Here is a 23283-nt window from a genome sequence, read left to right as displayed (position 1 = left end):
TAGTTATGTAGAGAGTTGAACCTTTGAACTTCGTAAATGAATGTACTCGACTATCTTGCACGAGCTTTAATAGTTCAGATTATTTAATATTTTAATAATATTGCTCGTATCAATATCGCTACTAACGACTAATTTTAGGTGAACTGAATTATCTTCTATACGCTTTTGTATAAATTACCGAACTATTTACGCAAAATACATCGCGTGTACAATGAAATGGGGTAATTGATAAAAATGCGAATACGGTTTCAATTAAGGTAATAATTATATTTATACAAACAAGGATATTTTCCTCAAACGCATATTGTAAATGCGCGAATTCATTTAGTCAATTAATATCAATACGAAAGTAGAGTTTAAACTGCTCGTTATGTTAATGTAATTGTATCTGTGACATAAAATATTTATAATTGACTCATGCTTAAATGTTCTAGGACTTTTTTCCGAGTGCTTTCTGCGTAAGTTCCGTTTTTTTCTGCTGGGCAAGTTCTTTCTGCTTCTTTTCGGCTTCGCGTTTCTTCGCTGCCTCTTCCCGTTGTTGTTTTATTATAGCTAATCTTGCTAGATCTGCACGAGCTTCATCAGTTTTACCTGCCGCGTGTAGTTTTTGATAATTCGCGTAAGCTCTTTGTTTTTCTAGTTGTTCTCTGAAAGGAGAAACACAAGGATACTTACTGATTCTTCAAATCATTGAATTATATATTACTTAAATATGTATTTTTTTAATTCGTACCGTTCTCTTCGTGACAATTCTGGTTTTGCCGAATCTAGAGATTGATTTAATTGTGATAACTTCTTTGTTTTCTTTTGTACCCTATTTGGATTTTCGACTTGGATTAAGTTTTCTACGCCCTTTGCTTTTCCCTGAAAATAACAAAAGTTAGAAATTATCTGTTCATTCTTTCTAATCGAACAATTAACCAACTTACATGCATTTCAGATTCTGAATCCGAATCCGATTCACTTTCGCTATCTGTTTCTGAAGCACTCAGATGTTTTGATCTAACACCGCCGCCTCGTGCTTTAGGCTCATCATCTTCGTCACTGGAACTATCTTCATCTTTATTTTTCTGGAAAAGTCCATATTGGAATATTTACATCCGAATCATTCACTAAAATTGGTTGAACTTTCATTTACTAGCCTTATAAACATAATATTCAAGTAATGCTTTTGAAGTCATAAATATGAAGAAAAAATAGACGCAAAATGTATCAGTTTAATTTCTACCCATTGCTTAGGATGTTTAAGAATTTCTGAAGACTTGTGCTTGGTCTCTCGAATGAAACTTGGGACCAACGTGGAGTATTGTTCCGAAAAAATCTCAGTTAGCGGTGTACGGAATCACGCACGACCATCAAAGGACAATTTTCGACCTTACGTACTTAACAATAATATCTAAGCCGTCGTGCTGTTGGTTAACCTAAAAATACTGACTCTCCACTGGAGTTTTTTTTCCTCCTGGCGTCGTTGCTCCTCCAATTCCTCGGGGTTAGTGAAGTGACGATTTCGGCCTTTATGACTAACAAATTTACCTGAAAGACAATCATACTTTGAATAAATTTTATTTCTGGAGGTCAAAAGTTAGGAAATTGCGTTTTTCCTTGAAATACAAATGTGGTGGGGACAAGAAGACGATAATTGTTTCGAAAAGAAACTACTTATAATAATTTTTGCGCTTACCGCGCGGCATTTTATCGAAGAAGTTCGCAGCAAACTAAAGAATATTTTACAGAAATTTGTCGTAGAAAAGATCTTTTCCCTACTCCGAAAGAAAAATCTCCTTTGATGTCAGATTAACACTGCGCTGCTCCTGATTTCAACGTCATGCGTCGGCCACGAGCTCTAGCGGCATAAACCATTGCATGGAATACATGTGAATCAAATACATATATGTATATAGTTGGTAACTTTTACGACTGAATCGAAATGTTTTATTTTACAACAGTTTTAACACAATCGTTATTTTATATCATAAACGAGTCTGTAAACGTGTATTTTTTCATAGTTTGTCTAAAATAATTAGTTCGATTTGTGGAAATTGACATTCTAGGGTCTAGGGAAATTTCTAACCACGAAAGTACAAGAGTATGAAAACAACGGACGTAACAAAAATTCATCTTGACGCGTTTATCGACAATCGACTTTTCAACTGATCAATTTTTTTTGAACGAACATAATTTTAAATAGCTTTTTGCGTACTTTCAAACATTCAAGAATGAATTGGCGTGCTTTGTAAGAACGAAAGTTGATAATTAAATTATTACTTGCACTTTTCGAACTGTTACCGTTTCGCGGCATTGGTCACGATTACTTCTAAAGCTTCGTACGTATATTTTTTTCAATTTTATCTACAACACGAAATCTAACGATAATTGGATGCATCTGGCACGGACAGAAGGTTCATTAGATACCATTCGCAAGTCATGCTGTGCATGAAATTTTACGCGAACTTTATCATGCACCTGTTGTCACCTTAGATTTACAAGTTGTATATGAAATATTTATTTGTAACTCTGATCATTTTTATTTAAACCATGAATAATTCGATTTTTCTTTTTATTAGTTATCGAAACGTTTGTAAACGATTTAAAATCTTTATATTATTTTGTCGTAAGCTTAGAAAACTATTCACGCAACGCGAAGAATAAAAAACCGGATGATCGAGTCCCACGATCTTGAACGTAGCAAATAAGGACAGAGCCTCAGAGAAACACGATAAATTATTTAATGAGGATCGAGTTGGGCGTTCACTTTGTTCTTTTTTCCCGTGCATTGTGTTCCGCTCGATCGCATGAACGAAAGACGAATTGTTTGTTCGAACTCGTTTGCTGTTGGCTTACGCTTTTAGTATCCAATTTATATTATTTAAGAACAATTGACTTGGATGGTCTGGCATTTCTTGGCGGCACGATGGCTGCGGGGAGGAAGAGAGGAGCACAATCTGGGAATGTAGACAGCTCGTAAAATCAGAGAAATAATATAGGGTGATTTAATATTTTATCTGAAAATCTTGTTTCTTCGATGTTTTTGTACTTTTTATTTTGTACAGTTTAGTACGATATCGGAAATTGTATAAAAAATAACGTAAAACATATGGTGATAAACTTGTGAAATGTGCAATTTTTAAAGAACTATATATATATTTTATAAAGAGCATTGAACATTTTCAAAGAAACGATAAAAAAATGCAGATCTATTAGATCTACTTTGAATATAATTATTTCTGTATGTTAAAATTAAAACGTGTAAAATTTGATTCGAAACAATTTTTCTTCTCGATCTATAATTGTCTATAGATATAAATAACGTAGTTTTCATTCCATAGAATTTGTAGACACCCCATAGATATTCCAACGAGAATTTCGGCACGTAGTCAGTTTTCTCTGATTGGAGCAACAATCGAAAGAAGAGACGTTCTTATTGGCGGTTAAACATGGCGCCAGTCGGACCGTGTCGACCTCTACCGACTGTTCACGAAAACAGCGAAGAAATCAAGGAGGATGGATGCAGCCAGTCTGTTTCGGTCGTTCAAAGTGGTTGGTTACGTTTGGAGAATGCTCCTAAATGTCAACCGGTGAGTGATTGTTTTGTTGTGCTTTAATGTCATTCGTTTAACGTTGTTACGATATCGAGTTTACTTTATTCGCGAGTGCTTCCGTGTGGCGATCAACGAAAACATCGATTGCCTGTGTTCGCACGAAAAAACGATATTCGACCGGTCTTCCAGGATTCGGAAGAAGTGTGTCAAAGTCGATGTAACGTGTTCTGTGCATCCATAATCAACATAGCTGTGTCTTCGGAGCTCGGATACGGTCTTCGTCGAAGGAAAAAATGGTGAGTAATATAGAAATACATTTATTCGATTCGGTTGCGTCGAAATTATACGGATTATGTAATCGTAAGCCCAATGTCAATGAAGGAAAAACGGTCGCGATTATTTTCGTGAATTTTGACACGCGTTAGATGACTGTGAGTCGCGACCTACCATTAATTCGGTCTACGGTAGAACAATTTAAATCACGTGCGAATGAATCTCCGCGTTGGATGTTGCGAGTGTCGATGTGACAGCTTCGAGGAGGAATCAAGGTTACTGCGTTCCCCTCGCCGTGTCTTATGAATGGATAGAATACCTGTTCTCTTGTGCCCTTTAATCGCCGTAAAAGTAATCGAAAATACCATCATCGAACGAAACGTTGCGCGTAGTATCGCGAATCAAATGTTCTCTTCGATCGAACATATCTTCTGTAAAATTATATTCTTTTATAAAGAAACTTTTCAACAATAATTAATGCATATCGAGTGATAGCGTGATTGGCATCCTTTATAAATATTCAGTCATTCTATAAAGTTGTCGGTGAAGTGTCGCCTCGTGTATACAGGTTCACGTATGCAGCGTTTCTGGGGATTTTTGTTTATCAAAATATATTTTTGATACGTTCGGTGGTAATCGCGCGAGGAAGATATTATAGTTTAGATGGAACGTCCATGTCATACGTATGAATATACACGTAACAACGACGTTACGGTTATTCGACTCGGCGCGATTCGGCTGTACGTGTTTCAATTCGCCGCGATTCGATTCATCGTATATAGTAATATTCGAACAGCCGATATCGCGTTGATTACCTGATTACTCCTTTACTGTTTACGTTTACGATAAAAAGTAGTATCTTTCAAATAATATATAATATTCGACATCTCTGAGAAATAATTATTCGGCATTTACGGATCGTCTTTAATGCAACCGTTTCGACGAACGTAGCGAACTAAAACGTAAGCAGTTGGTCGGTTACTCAAGGGTTGTAACGAAATTGCACCGAGATTTTATCAATGACTTATCTCTCTAGGCGGAGATTTTATTTATAGAGACTATATCGTCGAATAGGCGGATTAATATCGCGAACCCTGCCTATATGTAGAGATCGTAGCATATAATTTAATGGCGTCGCATCTTGTAGCGGTGAAATTAATTGTTGACAAGTTATAGAAAGTTCGCTCGAAGTTGGTGAAAAAGGTGAGCCGTTTAGCGAGAACATAAATGCGGACAGGCTGTTTTATGGAAAGCTCGATAAGTAGGTAGATAGGCTCTGTAAGGCATGCGAGAAACTCTTCATTCAGAAATAATGGATTTCCAATAATTACGCGCACAACTAAACCGTCAAAGAATAGGGAATATACATGCACCGACGCGACGGACAGGTTAAAAGTCAAGGCCTAGATTCTTTCCTTTCTTTTCCATCGTACCAAGGGCTCGTTGGTTAACCGATGATCATGATGAGCGCGAAAGGTCGAAATTTTCATTTTGATCTTTTAATCGTTTATTTTACGAATTGGAATTTCCCCTCGATTCCTGATCATACGAAATATTTCGGTCGATCGTAAATCTTCTTATCTATTCATTCTGTAATACGCTGTAATACGTATTTATTCGACATAATATACGTATAATACGAGTATGAAAGAGTAAAAATGGGTGTAAAATATTTGCGCGGAATGTGATCGATGTATTTGAACGAAAAATGTTATCTCTGTAAGAAATATTTAATTGGTATTTACATGTATTTTCGTACGTGCTCTCGAGCGTGTCCTTAAATACCCAGTTACCGTTCACGAGCTGCTCGTCACGTTCCAACATCGTGTCTAGATGGTTTAAACAGAAACAAACGATCATAAGATGGAAAGATGTGTAGAGTGTAGAGGATCGTCACAGCTGCGAAAACAACCGGTTCTCTCGCCTGTCTCTATCGTACGTTTCTACGCGAAATTCTGGAACGCGTGTCGCTCGTGTTCGTGGCAATAGGGTTCGATTCGATTCGCCTAGTTCTCTGGTAGAGGAAGCGTCAGAAAACGAGCGCGGCTTTCGCGAAGGAACGGGCAAACGAAGAATGCCGTTACCAGCCGCACGTGGCGATCAGAATCGGGCTTCGATGCCTGCTATATCGATTTATCGACCATAATGCAACGAACGGAGTTGGTCGTGACTCGAACCGCGTTTGCGAACGAATATTCCGCGAGGAAAGGATTTCATCCGCTACACCGACGATGCCCGGATTAAACTCTCCCCTCCAGCCGCACCCCCTGTCCACCCACTCCGAACAATTTTCCTCGAAACTCCTCGGTTCCAGATTTTCAACTTTTACGTTTTGAAATTTCCAAGAATTATTGTACCGCGAGGTTAAGAGAGTTTTCTATGTCAGAATCTATAGGGTAGAAAGGACGAAAACCTGCAGAATGTTGAGCTAATTTGTTGATTAAGCGTAATCTTTTTTCTAAGCGAATTTCAAACGATACGGGTTCGTCTCGTTAAACAAATAGAACAATCAAAGGGATCCCTCTGAATTGGAGGGAAACGATGCGAACGAGTCTAATAAGTTGATAAAAAGGGTCTGTCGATGGAGGTCGTGAACCGTACGACAAGGCTGTCGAGAAAATTTTAATGGTGAAATTGTTACTTCGATAGCCGAAGCGTGTTTTCACCCTGTTAGAGATCGTCGAGGATCGCGTAGTTATGCATTATATCGTGTCGCCCTTACATTTTCGAAGAGACGCGCGAATCGCGTAATGGCGAGGAAAGAAAAGATTTTATTTAAATTTAACGAATTCTCTATGTTTTACTAGCGCTTCATTCGATCTTTTTTATGTACGAGAACATATCGTCACGAACAAAGTACAATTTTACTTGCTCAAGATCCTTGTTTAATTACAGCGTGATTCAGATTAGACAAGTTTGTTTAGAGAGTATGCGTATCGCGTTGCGAAAGCGCAGATAATTCTGTTTGCATCGTTTATCGGTGCATCGAGTATCTTTGTCGAAACGTTGTTCGAAAATCGTTCCACAGAGATTTCCTATTTTCGTTTTATACTTTGCGCGTATTCAGGAAATATATACGAACGGTACGTTAATCCGCGAACATTAGAGCAGGACTCTAGTTCCTCTCCCATCGGATTCGGACCTGTTTCGATGATCGAATATGCGACTCGACGGAAAAACGAATTATCGGTGTAATTAAAGTTGGGAATTTTGCGACGAAACACTGTCAGGAACCGATTACCGAAAGAACGTTATTCGACACCGTAACTAAAATATGTCGATATCTGTTTAATTTCGCTAGAAGGTGGTTTATTATAAGGAGATTAGGCAATGATCGGATAGCATTTGTTTAGAAAATTGAACGGTCTCCTGGATACGAGGACGCGGACGTTGTCGTCCTGCTGGAAGAAGGGCAGGAGGGGGATGGGTGGTTGGTTTGCACGCATGCGCCCCTTTATCAGTCGATAACAGCCCCGACAGCGAAGCAACCAGCTGCGTTGCTAGCTGCAACATTGACACACCGATCCACATTGCTAATCCTATGCTGATCCTGTAAATAGAGAACACTTCCTTTTGTCGAAATAATTCCACCCCTTTACGGGAACCTTTCGAATCGTTTTAACGATAACGCGATACCGAACAGTTTTCGAGGTGGGGAAACTCTTGGAAACATTTGTTTCGCACCGAACGTTTCAAACAATTTCTAGACGATTAAAACGGAAATATATCTGCGATATATCGTATCGTTTCGTAAGCGCGTTATTCACGCTGTTATAAACGCGATAAAAATCGGTCGAATCTTCTTCGTAGAGCGTGGATGAATTTCCTAGCTGTCCCGGATATCGACGTTCGCGCAGGACGGCTCGTCGAAAATTGTCCTCTTTCGAAAATCGTCCAATACGATGCTTTAACCGTAACGATGCGAATTTAGCCAAATTAGCGTAATATTGTATATATTCTGATCGAAGAGACAAACACGAAGATTCCGTCAAACTTCCCGACGACACCAAGTTGATCAATTAAAAGTTTAAAGACGTTATTGTTCTCGTCGGTAGTTGGACGCGGTGAAACCGATTCGATGCTGGATTCTAATTCGAGACTCGTTTATTCGTTTGGAGCACGGTGCAGATGTTCGTTTCAGGGACATTGTCAGGCGCCATTGGTGCAATTTCCCTCTGAGTCAATTGAAATCGCTCGAATTAGCCCAGTAGTGTCGTCGAACTTTCAACGCGCCAACCTACATATAGAAACACGTACCTTCCATTTTTAACTTCCCTCTGTTTGGACCGAGTCTCGGATTCTGACTTTCTTCCCTTTCGACATCAAAATTTCTATGTTTTCGAGCGAAGGTTTCGAACAAAAGATGAGAGGAAAAAAGTGAGGAGAGAGAAAGGGCTCTCGCGAGACGTTAAACTCGATCATACGCGCGTGCGTCGCCGATCGCGCGAGACATCGGATGTATCGACTTTTACTTTGTTCAGTTTAATCTAGGTAACGAACGAGAGAGAAGAGTTGTCCTTTCGGGGAAAGGACCGTTAGCCTGATTTCCGCTTCTGATTTTATGACTTCTGCTTTCTTTTAATCGATTTACCAGTTTGCACGTGTACGAGCGGTAGGCACAGAAATCCTCTTTTAAGCTCGAAGATTTTCTCGAAACTGGATGCCGATCCGATGGTTCCGAGAGAAGCGAAAGCGAGTCGGTAACGTTTCGGAAACGTCTCGAAAACGAGACGTTATTATATAAGCGGGACGTTGAACAATAAATCATGAATAGCTTAGCGAACGAGGATTCGCCATCGCGAGAACGTATTTCAAAACGATTCCTATCTACGCGGTTGGTTTCGCTCGCACGAAAAATCCTTTCCGTCGACTTTCACGCGAGTACGTTTGTCGATAATCGCGACGAAACGAGAATTCGTAAGTTCGAATTCAATGTTTTTTTTTAAATCTTTCTTTCTTCTTTAAGAAATTAACGATAGCGAGAGAAACGCGTCGATAAAATAATTGGATCCGGAAGACCCGATTTCGCTCGATTTCTCGCTTACCACCGTTAAAAGATAAATTCTGATAGGTCGATCGTAAAAGATCGAAATCTTTGAGACGGCAAAATTCTTTCACGGTGAAAGTTTCTTCGAACACGATATTGCACGAAAAATATTTCACGAATCGTAGATCGCCGAGTGAAAAAAATATTCAGATCAGGAGAGCTAAACGAAAAAGAGAAAGAGAAAGAGAAGAAAAAAATAGTGTTTCGAGACTCGATTAGAAACGATCGTTCATCCTTGAAGTTATCTTAGCTGGGTCGTTGCATTCTTCAAGGTTATATCTTCTTTTTCCTTACTATGTTGGTACGCAAGAGTAAGTTTACGGGTCGACAGGTCTGTTACATCAGTGTAACGGTATGTTCGTCGAACATCATCCTGCTCGACTCCGTCACAAGTTTTTCCGGGTGAGTAGTTGGTTGAAACTGTGCCTCGCTAGGTTACATTTCTTTCCCTCGATCTTCAATTTTATTGCAGTAGGTTACACGATTTTTCTATATCGGCAGACGGAACTAACGATTATTTACTCGCAGCATCCGTAGATCGTGGTTAGTCAGATAAGAATTAGTAAATCAGCCGAGTCAGAGTCGTAACGGAGTTCGGTTGAAATTTAGTAAACTCGGTAAACTTAGACGTAGATTTTGATCGAATCTGCTATCTTAAGAGTTAGACTTGTACTTAATACCGTATTCGAAAGTAGACGTTGTCCTAGACTTTGACACAGACCTAGATCTACGCTCGAACTTGAAATTGGAATTGGACTTGGACTTCTCCTATGTATCGCGAAATTTTCTTCTCGCTTTCAAATATACCGAAGTTACGGTTAAAGTAGTAACAGCTTTTTCTTTAACGACGTTACGCGATCCATTTAAACGCGATCCGAATCGAAGATGACATTTTGAAGACCGCGTTAGACTAATCGACGTTTAGTGGACGTTTGTCGATACTAGACACTAGTTCGTTCACCCTCGGATTTCAGAGGCGATTAAAAATCGTACGAACCTCGGAATCGAAACGAAACGAAAAGCCCTCGAGACGGTTCCGTCTGTGCATCGGCCGTGAAGTGAAAGCCTCCTTTGGTATTTCTTTTTTTTTTCCTTCTTCCTGTTTTTGTTTTTGCCGTGCTCTCAAATGCACCAACCTTGCGTGTATCGTAGATTGCAGCATAGACGCATTACGAGCGTACACGCGTTCAATATTCTGTCTCAAATCTTTACAAATACACGAACAGTACTTGTACGAGATACTGTTCTCCGTATACACTACGTATTTCCAAAGCTTGTTTCGTACTCGCATAATTAAAAAAGTATTTTGCAAAATTATTGTATCGGTTAGAGTGGTCGTTGAATCGTATTAATTACGCGTTAAAATTAATCGATGTTCTTTTTTTTCGGATCTACTGCAATTTGCAGTATACGATCGAAAGATCTTTTCGTCGATTCGATCGCGTTGATGCGAGCCCGTTAGTAAAAGGGGTTTACCGGAAAAGTAATAATCACGAACGCGTAAAACGCGGACGGAAAGTGCAATTATTGCAGGCCGTAGGTGCATCGACGTAGTTGAAGGTGCATTGGAGAGAAACCGCGCGATGACTTAAGATGGTGGTTAAACCCGAGGAACACGTTTTCCTCGAATTCTTTCGACCGCGTATTTCGCTTCCACGATTCGAAGGAATTTTTCCATTTTCTTTCGTTCGTCGTTGCGCTCGTAACATCCGTAATTCCTGCTCGTGAAAGCGATTCCCTGCACACTCTTCGCTTTACGCTTTACGCTCTGACTCTGGCTCTAGCCTTCATTCTTTTTCCGCGCATAAAAGAACCAGTAAAATTACGCTATTGGAATTATTCGAACATGCTAATTACTCGATCGAGAAAAATGAAGTAATTGGCAACGAATGGCGTGAAGCATCGGGGAGTGACCATGGCCTTTAACCTTTCGCGATTACTTTCGTTTCGTCGTATCGGACGTTAACGATTAATTCTTTCGCTAGAAAGCGACGAAACGACGATACAAAGGCGTTTAAATCGTTGAAAGAAGATCGAACGTTCGAGTTTCGAGTTGGCGCGAATCCGACAACGAGGAAGCTTCTGAATGGAGTTGCGCGGGAATCGAAATTGAATCGCGGTGAAACCGAACGAGAGATCCACTTTCGTACGGTAAACCCATAGCCGGTACGAAAGCGAACACTCGATGTTTTCCCAGGAATAAATTGCCGGTAATTCAGTCATTCGTCTAATTAACACCATGTTTCTCACGAATGGCAGCGGTCTTACGTTTCACCGCATACTTGGATACCGCCTCCTCCTTCGTGTTTTCTATTATTAAAACGGTACTAGCCTTGCCACCGTACGAACGTGCGCTTTCAATAAAATGCTGCCAAATCTAATTTCGTTTCTAGCTGCAATTTTACACTCGCCTATCTTTCTTTTGCATATTTTTCCTTCGAATCGGAATGGCGTGTTCGTTGCTTCGAATAAACGTTGCAAGAAATCCACTGCAAGCGGATCGCTGAAACGGTCAAACAGCGGCTTAATTATCTCGGTTTTATCTCGCTTTTATCCTGATCGTACTTTCGGTCGTAATGATTTAATAATAATCGTGTGTAATATTCGTTGTTAAGAAGGCACGATCGAGGTCGCGTTTTTCCACCGAGTCCCGTGACTTATCGCGAAGATCGCGCTCTCGTCCGAATAGCTAGTTATCGCGATCGAGATAACCGGTCGAAGTGCGACGGTGGATCGTAGGAAACAGCAGGCTATAGGGTTATCGAGCTAGATCGCGAATAACGAGGCAGGCCCACTTTACTCGATAGACTGATTTCCCTTTGCCAAGTCCCGCGTTCCAGATACGCTCTACCCAACTTTTAACCTATGTATCCTGTGCTGCTGTTACGCGCTCTATTATTAGTTTCGGTTGCCTTCGAAGCCGTCGCGGGATCCTGCACATTTTTCCGACCTTTTCCTCTTCCTTTTTCGGATACCGTTCGAATACCGTTCGGATAACCTACCGAAACAAACTGGCAAATACGTTCTTCGCTAATGAGGAGCAAAAGCATTACGATAACGCGATAGTAATTCGGAAACGGAACAGTGTAGCGGTAGGCGAATAAACGTTGTAAGGGTGTTTACGTTGGTCGATGTTGTAGCGCGGTTTAAATTTCGTTTACCTACTTTTCCGCGTGCCTCGGAATATCTCGGTCGGTCGATGCGTTTTTAGGTCACCTATGAACTTCGAAATATATCTATGTCGAGCGCATAGAGCGGAAACACGAATCAATAGATTCTAATAGATTATTACATTAGTTTCGTCGTCTTCCGCTATTCTGCTCCGTGCTTTATGCGAGCGAGAAAGCCTACGTTATGAAGTCCGAACGTTATCGTTCATCGCGACTAGAACATAAACACGAAAGACTTGTAAGGAACGCGTGATCCTTTTATCGATCTCTTTCCCGATTATCGTGATCGAGTAATCTCCTTCGTTTCCCCTAATGGTTCTCCTCGTTTCCAGCAAATTATTGCTAAGCTATCGATCACTCCGCTAACGGCGTCTCATTATCGAGGAATTCCACGAAAATTGGTCAAGTTGTTTCTGAAATTCCTTGGATTTCCAAAAAATTCTCTTCCTTCGCGTTTGTTTATATATTCTAATTAACACGTAAAAGTTAATTATCGATTAAAAATTTGATAGGAATTGTACGATTCGATCGGCGATTATGCAATATTATGCAGTAGGTATAATAGAGGTGACTGGCATGGTTTCTATAAATATTCAGAGGCTCGACGTGCCACGGATTTTAATTGATGCGACCTCGAATGCGCTGGGACCAACGCGAGACAGAAGGTACACTTAGCATGCACGCGCAAAAGTAGGTAAATCAAATTTAAACCGAGAGGGCGAGGGGATACACACGGTCAGAGAAATCTGCCGTTCTGGGTCATCATCCTTCAGACTTCTCCGATTATCACGACTCTTTCGGTTCTTCCGCCTAGACTATACACCATTTTTCTCTATTCTAATTTTACCTACCGTACGAGCAGAAATTTATTTTCTCTTTAAATCGAATTAAAATCGTACGAAAAGGAGTAACCGTTCAGTATTTTCTTGTCTTTTTTGGTCGGCGATCAAAAGTCGCGTTGTTTCTCCGCGTTCCGTTCATCGAATAGACACGATTTGTCGTCCTTCGCGAGAACAATTTTGTTATTCTTTAGAAAAGCGAGGAAAACAGGTAAAAGAACGAAGAGGCGAGATTCGAATAAGAGCGTCGAACCAAGTCGGTGAGCGAAAATTACCGGCGCGGTTTTGCTTCGGAGGGTGTATGGGGCGTATCTATGCTCTTTCAACTCTTTTCAATCGTTTCTGTTTACCCGTGTAAACGTTTTGCCAGCAGGGAAAAAAGATCCCGTACACACGAATCTCGTTAACGTTACATTGAATCTCGAGTAGCTTTTTCCTACTGCCTAGTATAATAATTTACATTGAACGTTCGTTAACGACGATGCTCATAATCGAGGATCAACGTCGCGAATCTCGACTATCCGTGGTCTGTCTGATTAAAAATAAGAAAGGACACGTGCGCTGTCGAGAAGGTTTCGTCAGGAAATTTCTTCGAAATTGGAGTGGTTCGAACGTGCTTTATTACGTTGGTAATATTTTTCGCGGAAAAGCGTTCGAAAGACTCGTAAAACGACACTTGGTGTTAGCCGGCACTCCTTCCAATGACTCTTAAATTCCTCGCCTCGACTGTCTAGACTAGACGAAACTCGTAATCCGTACGTGCTCGAGTGAATTTAAGGCTTCTTGGTTCGCCAACTGTACGAGCCACCTAAAGAAACCTAAAGCTAAACTAATAGACCGCGAACAAACATTTCGTTCATTTTTTCTTTTTTTTGTTTTTCAAAGACTCGTCGCTTTTCGTCTTTCGGTTCATTTTCAGTCGTTTAGTAGGTACAGCGAAGCGTATCGGGAGAATTCGGTGTCGACGAAGAGAGGACAGTCCGTTCTTGAAAAGAAGAAAAAAGACGAGAAGAACGCGTGTTTGAAAATGTTGTTGCTGGCAGGTGCTGCGAACTGGTCCAGAAAAAAAAGATATAAAAGTGGGTCGGGATGCGAGCCAATGCAGATGCACGTGTATCGGATGCATTTTACGGATATCGCTGCCAATATTTTGTATTTCCCGTTCTTTTCGAATTACTTGTTTCAAGTAAATCCACGCGGAATCGAAACGTCGAAGTTTTTCAAACAGCTGTGAACATTAAAAAGTAATTTGTTTTTCTCTTTATCGAGTTAGGTTAACGATACGTTTAAAAATATACGAGTATATAACCAAGAATGCCCCAGGCAATTGTGTCGGATTAGTTGGAAAGTAAGAAGAAAAGCGGCAAGTTGCGTCATTAGAGAAAATCGGGGTACAGGGAACAATGGTCGGGAAGACGAGCGAGAGGAGAAAAAAATGAGAGAAAACGATTCGAACGATACTCGACTATTGTCGCCAGTGATTAGCTATCGATAGAAACGATTCGCTTCGAACATAATTTCAAGTTGGAATCGTTGAAAATTCGCGAGAGAGAAGGATTTATATGCGGAAATGGAATCGAAGCGAACACACGGACGTTGTACCCGTGTATTTGATCGTGACGGAAATAAGAATAAAGGATTCACTTGCATCGATGAAAAACGCTACGGTAGAGACCGGAAGACCGGAACGGTAGACCGGAACAAGTCGGCAGAACGTGTCGTGTATCGTATCTGTTTCAAATGTTCTAAAATGGAAACTTGCCACGTACGCATTTTGGTTTATCGAGTTAATAAAAATCGTGTTGCTTGTTGTTTTCTAACATTTATTAATTATTAAATAATTTGTTAAGAATGACCGTCTCAGTATTAGTTATATCTCGTTGCGGATAATAGCGGTTCGAGAATTGCGGTGTCTACGCGTGCAATATGCATGCGGCGCTTTTAATAGTCGAAAACCTGTAACCGTTGTTATCCATAAAGTTTACCAGTCTGGAAAGGGATTAATCGTGGCTCGTGCAACTGGAATATTCAGTCGGTAGATTTGCATGTGCACTGGTTAGACTCGTGCTGTTTATTGCCAAGGTTAATGTCCTCCTCCCTCTCTCCGTTCTTTTCGAATCAACGGCACAGAATATTTTCTTCGATATCGGTCATTAATCGTCTAACATTGTTCTCTGAAATTTCTCTAATGTCCTAAATTCGTTCGGAAATATCGATAGCGATATTCGGTTGGAAGTTTTACCCGCTGGAGAATCTCCTAACGATTCTTTCGCGAGCATCTCGAATCGAGGAGGTTTTAGGACCGCTTTATGACGGGTTTAGGCACTCGACAGAAGAGAATTCTCTTTGTCGATTCTTTTTCGACGAGACGCGTTAGTAAATAATGCATTAATGCATTAATATTTCGATAATATAAACGAAAGAACGTTACTCGTGTAGCGGATATCGTTTGGTTCGCTAACAGAGCTGGTTATACGAAGCGAGAGAGTATACATATAGATTATTTGAAACGGTTGAAACAATAAAGAAGGAAAGGATAGAGAGGGAGCGTGCCGTTAGGAAATAATCGTGAAAGAAAGAAAAGATTAGTGGAAAAGCAGCTAAAGATCGAGCAAAGGCACATCGTTAACGCGTTTCTCCTTTCATTTTCAGCCGGTGCGGTAGTGTTGGTGGCCTCGAAGCGAGTCCTTTTACGGCTGGGACGAGCATCGAAAGCGGTCACCCTCCTTCTCCATCCTCGACTTTGGTCCGCGGACACGAAAGGTATCCGCCACCTACGGATCTACGGTAACAGGAACGAACACGGACAAGCAAAAACGAACGGAACAAGATCGGAAGGAGAAACGTCGAAAACTAGATGCGAGTCTCGAGTCGCGTGTATCGGTCACGATGAGATAAACCGGTGAGCGGCAACGGAGAGGAAAGATGACGTTCAGCGGCCTAACCTGACGCAAACTGCAAAAAGTTTCGATCGAATTTTCTATTATCTCGACGATTCGAACGAGTCGCGAAAAATATGTAAAATTATGTAAGGTGCGCAGAGAAGATATCCGAAGATTTCGAGAGAAGTTTAGGCTATCCTGGCAGCAAAAGAAAGAAGGAAAGAAGGAAAGAAGGAAAGAAATAAACCGCGTAAGGCGATAAGATATTATAGTAAGGTACATGCGGTAAGGTGTGATCGGTAGAGGAAGAAAGTCGAAGCTAAATGCCAGATAAAAGAAGAAAAGCGAAGAAGGAGAAGAAGAAGAAGGAGGAAAGGGAAGGTTAGAGTCGGAAGGTAAAGTGTCCGGAGGCAGGAGAGCTGGTCTTGAAGGAGAGGAATGGGTGCCGGGATGGGCAGGAGCGGCACGAGCGGCGGCTTCCTCGAGGCACTTCCTACGGGAACGCCGCTCCACGTGGCTATGCTTGGTCTGGACAGTGCAGGGAAAACCACCGCGTTATATCGGTTAAAATTCGATCAGTACCTCAACACCGTGCCCACTATCGGTTTCAACTGCGAGAGAATCCGTGGTGGCATCGGAAAAGCGAAAGGTAACTCGCCGCCGTTCTTCTATTTGCGACTCCGAAACCTCGTTACTCTCGATCGTAGAATAAAACGGTGGAAATGAGCGAAATAGTAACAGATGACCGTGGCACGAATCTCACGGTCGTAACGAGGATTTTCGGTGCACGCGTAACAGAGCAGAAATTGTCTGGCACGATCGTAACGCGCAAATATAGTAATCGTTACATGGCCGAGATAAGGCTATTACAGTTATCGCGTGGAAGAAATATGTCGGCGTCGGTTTCCTCTTGCTACGAATAGATCTCTCCGCGTCCTAGAAACCTGCTAGCATCGATCGAGCCAACGAATCGAAACGTTCAAGAGCTTCCCCTTGTTATCCTTTTTCTACGTTATCCGGTGGCATCGATTTTCCGTAAAATTCCGTTTCTATAGGGTATACAGAGGAAGAATCGTTATCGTTTCCTGGTCGCTTAGAATGCTCCTCGCTCGTTTCATTATACCGCGACTTAAACCGCTAAATTCTTATCGTAAATCGACTCGAACGAGGAAAATTGGAATTTAAAAATATTTCGATGGTTGGCGCGAATAGATAGTTGCTTTCCCTTAAGGTACATTAACCTTAAGGATACTTTTGCACGGTCGAATCACGAAAGGAAGAAACGATATTACGATGCGTTACAGGTGTGAATTTTCTCGTATGGGACGTGGGCGGGCAAGAGAAATTACGACCATTATGGAAATCGTACACCCGTTGTACGGACGGTATTATCTTCGTGGTCGACTCCTGCGACGCGGAGCGGCTCGAGGAGGCGAAGATGGAGCTGACCAGGACAGCTAGGAGCCCGGACAACGCCGGTGTACCCATTTTGATCCTGGCCAACAAACAAGATCTGCCAGGTAACGCGATTTCGCGAACGCGTTGGCTTTTACGATAACGTGCCGACCGTACACGGCATTTATTTTTAAACGATACGCGCGCTTTCAATCTAGCCAGATCTAGAATCTCTTTTTCGAATCGATCACGCGAACAGTCGATTGGAAAGCTAAAGGTCGTTTTTATTTGCTATCCTGAACATTTCTCTACCGTCCATCGTCGTCCGACCATCTTCGTCAACGTCGATATCGGAACCTCCGTTGATGCCTTCGTTGATCGCGCTTGCTGTCCCGAACAAAAATGCTCGGCCTATTCCGTCTGATCGAACGATATTGCTGTCCACAGGCGCCAAAGAAGTGGGCGAGCTCGAGAAGCACCTGGGTGTTCTGGAACTGTCAGGAATGCCGGGTAGCGCTTGTATCAAGGTACAACCAGCGTGCGCCATCACCGGCGAGGGTCTCCACGAAGGTTTGGACACGTTGTATCAGCTGATCCTGAAGCGACGTAAACTCGCGAAGCTGAACAGAAAACGGGCCAGGTAGGCCAGGGCTTCGGAGGACTGCACTTGCGTCTTCTGATATTGTAAGTCGCGAACAGTCTCTCCTTTGGATACAGCCACGCCTTTCACGGTGTCTTCTTCCTCGTCCTCTTCGTCGTGCTGCGACATTCGCGTCCACGACGCGTCCGTGTTCGAGTGAATTCAGTCGCGTTCGCGTCGAGACGAGAAGAGCGTTTCAAGGTGCATGCCAATCGTCGAGTACGATCCCGAAGGGGACAGCTTCGAAACGATTCGAATGCACGGATCGGCGGGGTGGCTTCGAAAGCTCCGAAAACGATTCTCTGCCGATCTCGAAAGGCGCAAAAAATCTGTCTTCCGAGAAAGAGTTTGACAACGGCGGCGACGACGACGACGACAACAGCAACAACAATAAAAACAACTGGTTGTTACTTTCTGCCAATCCGAACGAGTCTGAGAATTGCCGATTGTTGGAACAACGCGAACAACGAACGATCTAGATCTTATTTCGGACCTACCGGCTACTTCCTGTCGATCAGAATCGGTACAACGTTCGATTAAAAGTTCGAAAACCGATCGTTATTATAAGGATACAAACAACAGAGGCTATATGTCCGATTTTCGACCTAACTCGGCTACTTTGATCGATCCTAGTCGATTCGGAACCTAGTCTCCCTCGAGAAGCGAGTTGAAGCGAGATAGAATCGTAAGGATACGAAGAGGAGAAAGCCCGGATCACGATCTGAACCTAATTTAGACTATTTTCTGTCGATACGAACCGATCTGAACCGGTTCGAAAGCCTATCCTTCGCTGCGAAACACGTTCGAGGATCGTGGAATAATAAATTGTAAGGATTTAAAGAATTTTCCGACGGTAACGCGAGAGTTCCTTCGAAACTCCGTTGATAGTCGAACGACAACGAAACAAAGTGCTTCTTCGCCCGTTCTATAGAAGCTTTATTTTGCCAAATTCTCCATCGCGAAAACGTTCCTCGAGAAACTTTTTTAACGATTCGATCGCCGATAGAGTCTCGGCTTTACCGCGAATAACGATTACGCGTTTCCGGTGCAAGCTACCCCGAATATCGAAAACGCATAGGTCATTTTTCAGGGAAAGGAGAGATCATCGTCGGCTTCGTTGTCGATAACGATCGCGTCGAAACGTATTCGTAACGGTGACGCGCGAATTCGATTTAAACGGATCGAGATACGTTACCCAATATTAACCTTTTGCCCTCGAGTAATTGCGAATAGTTCGAAGTTGAAGAAGTTTTTCTTATTTTTACACCGAAATTGATGAGGGGACTTTTTCACCTAACCAGCGGAACAAATTTCAATCGAGATGCTAATAATTATTACCTTATTACCAGAAAGTCGCATTCGAGGTGCAGAGGGTTAAACGCTAGCATACGTTTGTTTCATTTATTTAACATGTGTCGTACGAAAGAATAGAGAACGGAACTGATGTAGCAAAGTCTGACGAGTATGACACCGATAGTCCAGATGGAAGAAGAAAGACCCAAAAACCTCTTTAAATCCTGGAAAACGGTCAAAAGATAACGATTCACCGATCGTTTCGTAGAAAATTTTCAATCGATGCAGCGAATAGAAGAAGAAAACGACAGTAGACCTATCGATCGTGATCATCGCGACTATCAGTAATCGTAAACGATAAATAGAGGTGAATCGTGAGCCCTAGGAGTTCCGACAACGATCGTGCCTCTCCAAGTTTTTTGCACCTTTATACAAGAAAGAGAGAAAGAGTGGGAGAGAGAGAGAGCGAACGCGTGAGAGAGAGAATGAAAAACAATGTATAAAATATCATGGCTTCTTCCTGATGGACGAAACTTTTGTAAAAAATGAAAAGGAAAAAAAAATAGCTCGATGCGATAACGAACCCTTTCTTTTGCCCCGGATATTTAGTACATTGTATACGTGTACACGTGAGTCTGTATCGTATTTGTTGTATCGAACAAATGGAAAAAATCAATGGGAAAAGACGAATCGATCGTTTTGAGCTCGGCGAAAAACATATCTCGGAAAAGTTGGAAGGTGCTGCTACGCGATGATACGTTCGTTAGTTGAAATTTTGTTATTAATTAAAACGTTGATCATTTTTGCGATATATTTAGGTTAGTAGATTTAAACGCGTCTTTTCGTAAGATTAGCTGGACTTTTATAAGAATGTGTGCGGTGTTCGGTGTAGAGCTGAAAACGATGGGTTGTTTTCGTGCCTGTGGATTTTTTACCTTCGTCGAGATCCTTCGACGCACGCACTTCCGTTCCAAGCAATTCTTATCGACCACCGTACACGACACACGATATAGGTACTTTCCGCGTACCGTTTTATGAGCTACCTATATCGCGCTTCAATTTAATCTTTCTTCGACTTTTAATATTCAACTTTATTTTAGGAAATTTTGCCATATCTTTATGTAAACGTAGTTGGTATATCCGCTTAAAAAAATGTTGGTTCGAATTCGGATTTTATAAGCATTTATCTAAATTTTTATTAATTATCGCATGATCGCGACTGAAACCGTTATCGGTCTCTTTTTTATCAGAAACATTGTAAAATTTTCTGAACCATCGTGATAAGCAAAATTAATAGTAGCATATAAACGTCGTACTCTTGGAAAAATATTATACGATTGCGAGTGGTTAGGTAAATGCAAACAAAGCGGCCATATTTTCGAACGATTCACGCACAAAAGAAAGCACAACTCTTTCGTGATAATCGGTACCTGACGAATTAAAAAAAAAAAAATAATCCTTTTTTTTTTATTTGTAAATTGTCGCGTTTAATGGTCAAGATGAGAATTGCTTAGATTTCAAATGTTTCGATTTTGGATCTCGTACATCGCGAAAAACACGAACACTGTCTGAACGAGCGATTTTATTCGGTGTTCTCGTGGCTCTCCCTTCTTTGTTTCGATATATGCGCTTCGTCGTCGCAATTATTTCCGATATCTTGAATAAATTGTTTCTAAAACGAAAGAAAATAAACCGACAGAATCGGGCCGAAGTATCGATTATCAACGTCGAATTTCTATGAAACAACGTTCACGGAATCTAAGACGAAGAAGAAGAACGATACCGTTATTAGCTTGTCGATTCTATCGACAAATAGTAAATAGGAGAAGAACCGAAACGGTGGTCGAGCATTAAACTTCGGTTTGGTCGCTTTAATGTCGGATGAAAGAAATTTACTGATTATTTATTGCGGTGCACAGATCGATATTATGGCAAGAGACGGAGGGTGGAACGCGAGACCGGAAACGGTGGTTTTGCGGTGAACGATACACGCGACACATTTATTATCCGGAACACCGATCTCCTGTGAGACGGAAGTCGCAATAGAGTCGGAAGTGTTGTTCGCGAAAATGAAGACTGACAGAAAGCTGCCGTTCCTAAATGTATTTCGTCGAACGAATCATCGGTGGATCACCGGATCACGGTGTTCATCGGAAGCACAAATTTTTTCTTTTTTAACAGAGCATAACAATTTTCGCTTCGTACATTAAAGCATACCGGAAGATGAAACGAAGAGATATATTCGTAGAAATGTTAACATTCGCGCGTCTATTATTCATGAATTATTACGAAAGAAAAAAGGTAGAAGAAGAAAAGCTGGCATCATCGCTTCGTAAATTTGTCGAAAGTGGAAATCGAAATCGATTTACCGTCTATCGTGTTACCGCCAATCGGACGGTCGTGAGAGAATATCTGGGAAAATTGTGATATAAACGTGGCAAGAAGAAGAATGCTGTTTTTGCAGGAAAGTTTGCGCAGCGGGAACCGTGTCATCGACGGTATGCAAACGTAAGGAAAAGTAGAACGAAGGAAATAAAGATGCATCGGGGGGCGATGCGTGAAATGGAACGTCGCGACGCGTCGAGAAAACCGGAAAACTATCGAACACTCGATATCGCGTGTTGATCCTTATCTCTAGGAAATAGACAAGTTTGATCAAATTCTGTCTGTTTAACGTTCACTTTAGTTCAGCCAATTTGGAAGAAGTTCCGGTGCCATTTATCGACTACCTGTACTTTCATTTTGTCTCGAACGTTTCGGAAGGGTTACGCCACGAGAACGCGCGATTTATCGCGTATATCGATGAAACAGAGGAACGAATGAACGAAATTAAAGCAACTAAAAAGAAATTTTGACTGTAACGAGTGACCGATGCTAGTCGACCCGAGAATTATATCGAGGAGCAAATCGTAACGAGTATAATCATTGGCGTAATTGGGATTTTTGTTCGGAATGGACCCGCAGCTCCCCTTTCTTCGTCGAAGAGACAGGAGCGATATTTGGAAATTTTTACGTCGCCGATGCAAAGTATCTCGCACCGCGCGAGAAGACTCAGCTCGTATTTCGAAGAGAGGGCTACGAACATTCTGGTTTTACCTACTTACGCCAACGAGTATAAAACAGAATTTATACTGTAAGGACACTTTGTAAATAGATAATCGCAGGCTGTAAGTTTCGTAGGATTTCCTGGTCACTGGAAAATTCGTTGGCGTAGATCGATAGTTGACGGTTACCGTTCATTTTCCTAAGTATCTTGCGTTATGGATCGAATAATTCGGAAAGAAAGTAATTCGATTAGAATTTCGATGCATAATTATTTATAAGAATTTCATTGTTTCGTATACTGTAAATAAAAGTTACCAAAGCAAAGTGCACGAAACTATGGTATTCGTTATAATCGTTTTAATCGAACAACGAGAGTTTACTTTCCAATTCGCTTTTATAAATTTCAAAGTATTGTCGCGAGCAATGAAAGGAAAGGAAAGAAAAGAAAAGAAAAGAACATAGCAGCTATCAACATATCAGCAACGATTTAAGAAACGATAAACGTTGGTTAATTAATCGGTCGGCTCGATTCGATAAGCGCCAGCGAATTTTCAGGCTGAAATGGAAGTCGACCAATATCTGTCGAATATGGTTGTTGTTTTTTATATCGACTGTCGTTCAAAATTCTATTGTATACTATACTTGCCCTTGTTGTGTTTTATTACCTTTCAAATATTTTATCTCGTGCTTCGATCGAACGATAGATCGTATATTTGTGTATTATCGGATTACCTACGATTTAACGATAGCGATGAACGAACAATTGTAAAAAAAGAAAAGGATCATGTTTTTACCGTAACGAGAACAATTATCGCATTGTCGTTCGCTGCTTGAAGAAAAATATTCGTATATTTGTGTAGTAGTCTCGCCGGTGCGGTATTGCGCGCGTACGTACGTTGCGAGTACGCGTACGATGGTCGATGGTGCACCATACCACCTTCAGACTGGATGGATCCTTTTCGATCGTCGGCAACAATTTTTTTCCAAATAAATTCCGTTATGTTTTAACCGACGACTACTCGTTTATCCAGTTCAGCCCGCTTTTATTTCTCTTTCCAACTAGTTTCGTACGATCGACTTTCCGCTATTTACCGAACGCTACGGATTCGAATCGAATACTATAATTATTTCGGTCTAATTCTCGGTAATTGAAACTCTTG

At 41.4% G+C, this 23283-nt stretch overlaps 2 protein-coding genes and 1 long non-coding RNA gene across 7 annotated transcripts in view; 2 read left to right on the top strand and 1 right to left on the bottom strand.

The window, feature by feature from the left end:
* Positions 1-246: 246 nt before the first annotated feature.
* LOC100878274 (uncharacterized) lies at positions 247-1819 on the bottom strand. Its single transcript, XM_003708224.3, has 5 exons — positions 1682-1819; positions 1436-1533; positions 930-1070; positions 734-864; positions 247-647 (listed from the first exon to the last, which is right to left on the bottom strand). The coding sequence occupies exons 1-5, from the start codon at positions 1689-1691 to the stop codon at positions 431-433; spliced, it is 597 nt and encodes a 198-aa protein (XP_003708272.1). The 5' UTR covers positions 1692-1819; the 3' UTR covers positions 247-430.
* Positions 1820-1842: 23 nt separating this feature from the next.
* The window catches only part of LOC143263931 (uncharacterized), a 28133-nt gene continuing 6692 nt past the window's right edge, over positions 1843-23283 (top strand). For all 5 annotated transcript variants that reach the window (XR_013039248.1, XR_013039247.1, XR_013039246.1 and 2 more), the window contains exon 1: positions 1843-3575. This is a non-coding gene — a long non-coding RNA (uncharacterized LOC143263931). The remainder of the gene's footprint in view (positions 3576-23283) is intronic.
* Arl4 (ADP ribosylation factor-like 4) lies at positions 3573-23131 on the top strand. Its single transcript, XM_076535168.1, has 4 exons — positions 3573-3835; positions 15521-16399; positions 17055-17270; positions 17593-23131. Exons 2-4 carry the CDS (start codon positions 16189-16191, stop codon positions 17787-17789), a joined length of 624 nt encoding a protein of 207 aa, XP_076391283.1. The 5' UTR covers positions 3573-3835; positions 15521-16188; the 3' UTR covers positions 17790-23131.

This window comes from Megachile rotundata, chromosome 8, assembly GCF_050947335.1.
Source record: "Megachile rotundata isolate GNS110a chromosome 8, iyMegRotu1, whole genome shotgun sequence".
In the NCBI taxonomy this organism is placed as follows: domain Eukaryota; kingdom Metazoa; phylum Arthropoda; class Insecta; order Hymenoptera; family Megachilidae; genus Megachile; species Megachile rotundata.
The sequence above is the reverse complement of the archived record's forward strand: the minus strand, read 5'-3'. Positions and strand labels throughout refer to the sequence as shown.

What these genes read in the sequence shown, in the direction of transcription:
- LOC100878274 (XM_003708224.3), bottom strand. An exon ending in AAAAAAAACTCCAGTGGAGA is followed by an intron (nt 1,071 to 1,435) that starts GTCAGTATTTTT and finishes GGACTTTTCCAG; the next exon opens with AAAAATAAAGATGAAGATAG. An exon ending in GAATTGTCACGAAGAGAACG is followed by an intron (nt 648 to 733) that starts GTACGAATTAAA and finishes TTCTCCTTTCAG; the next exon opens with AGAACAACTAGAAAAACAAA.
- Arl4 (XM_076535168.1), top strand. Translation starts at nt 16,189, where the DNA reads ATGGGTGCCGGGATGGGCAGGAGCGGCACGAGCGGCGGCTTCCTCGAG. An exon ending in TGGCATCGGAAAAGCGAAAG is followed by an intron (nt 16,400 to 17,054) that starts GTAACTCGCCGC and finishes GATGCGTTACAG; the next exon opens with GTGTGAATTTTCTCGTATGG. An exon ending in CAACAAACAAGATCTGCCAG is followed by an intron (nt 17,271 to 17,592) that starts GTAACGCGATTT and finishes TGCTGTCCACAG; the next exon opens with GCGCCAAAGAAGTGGGCGAG.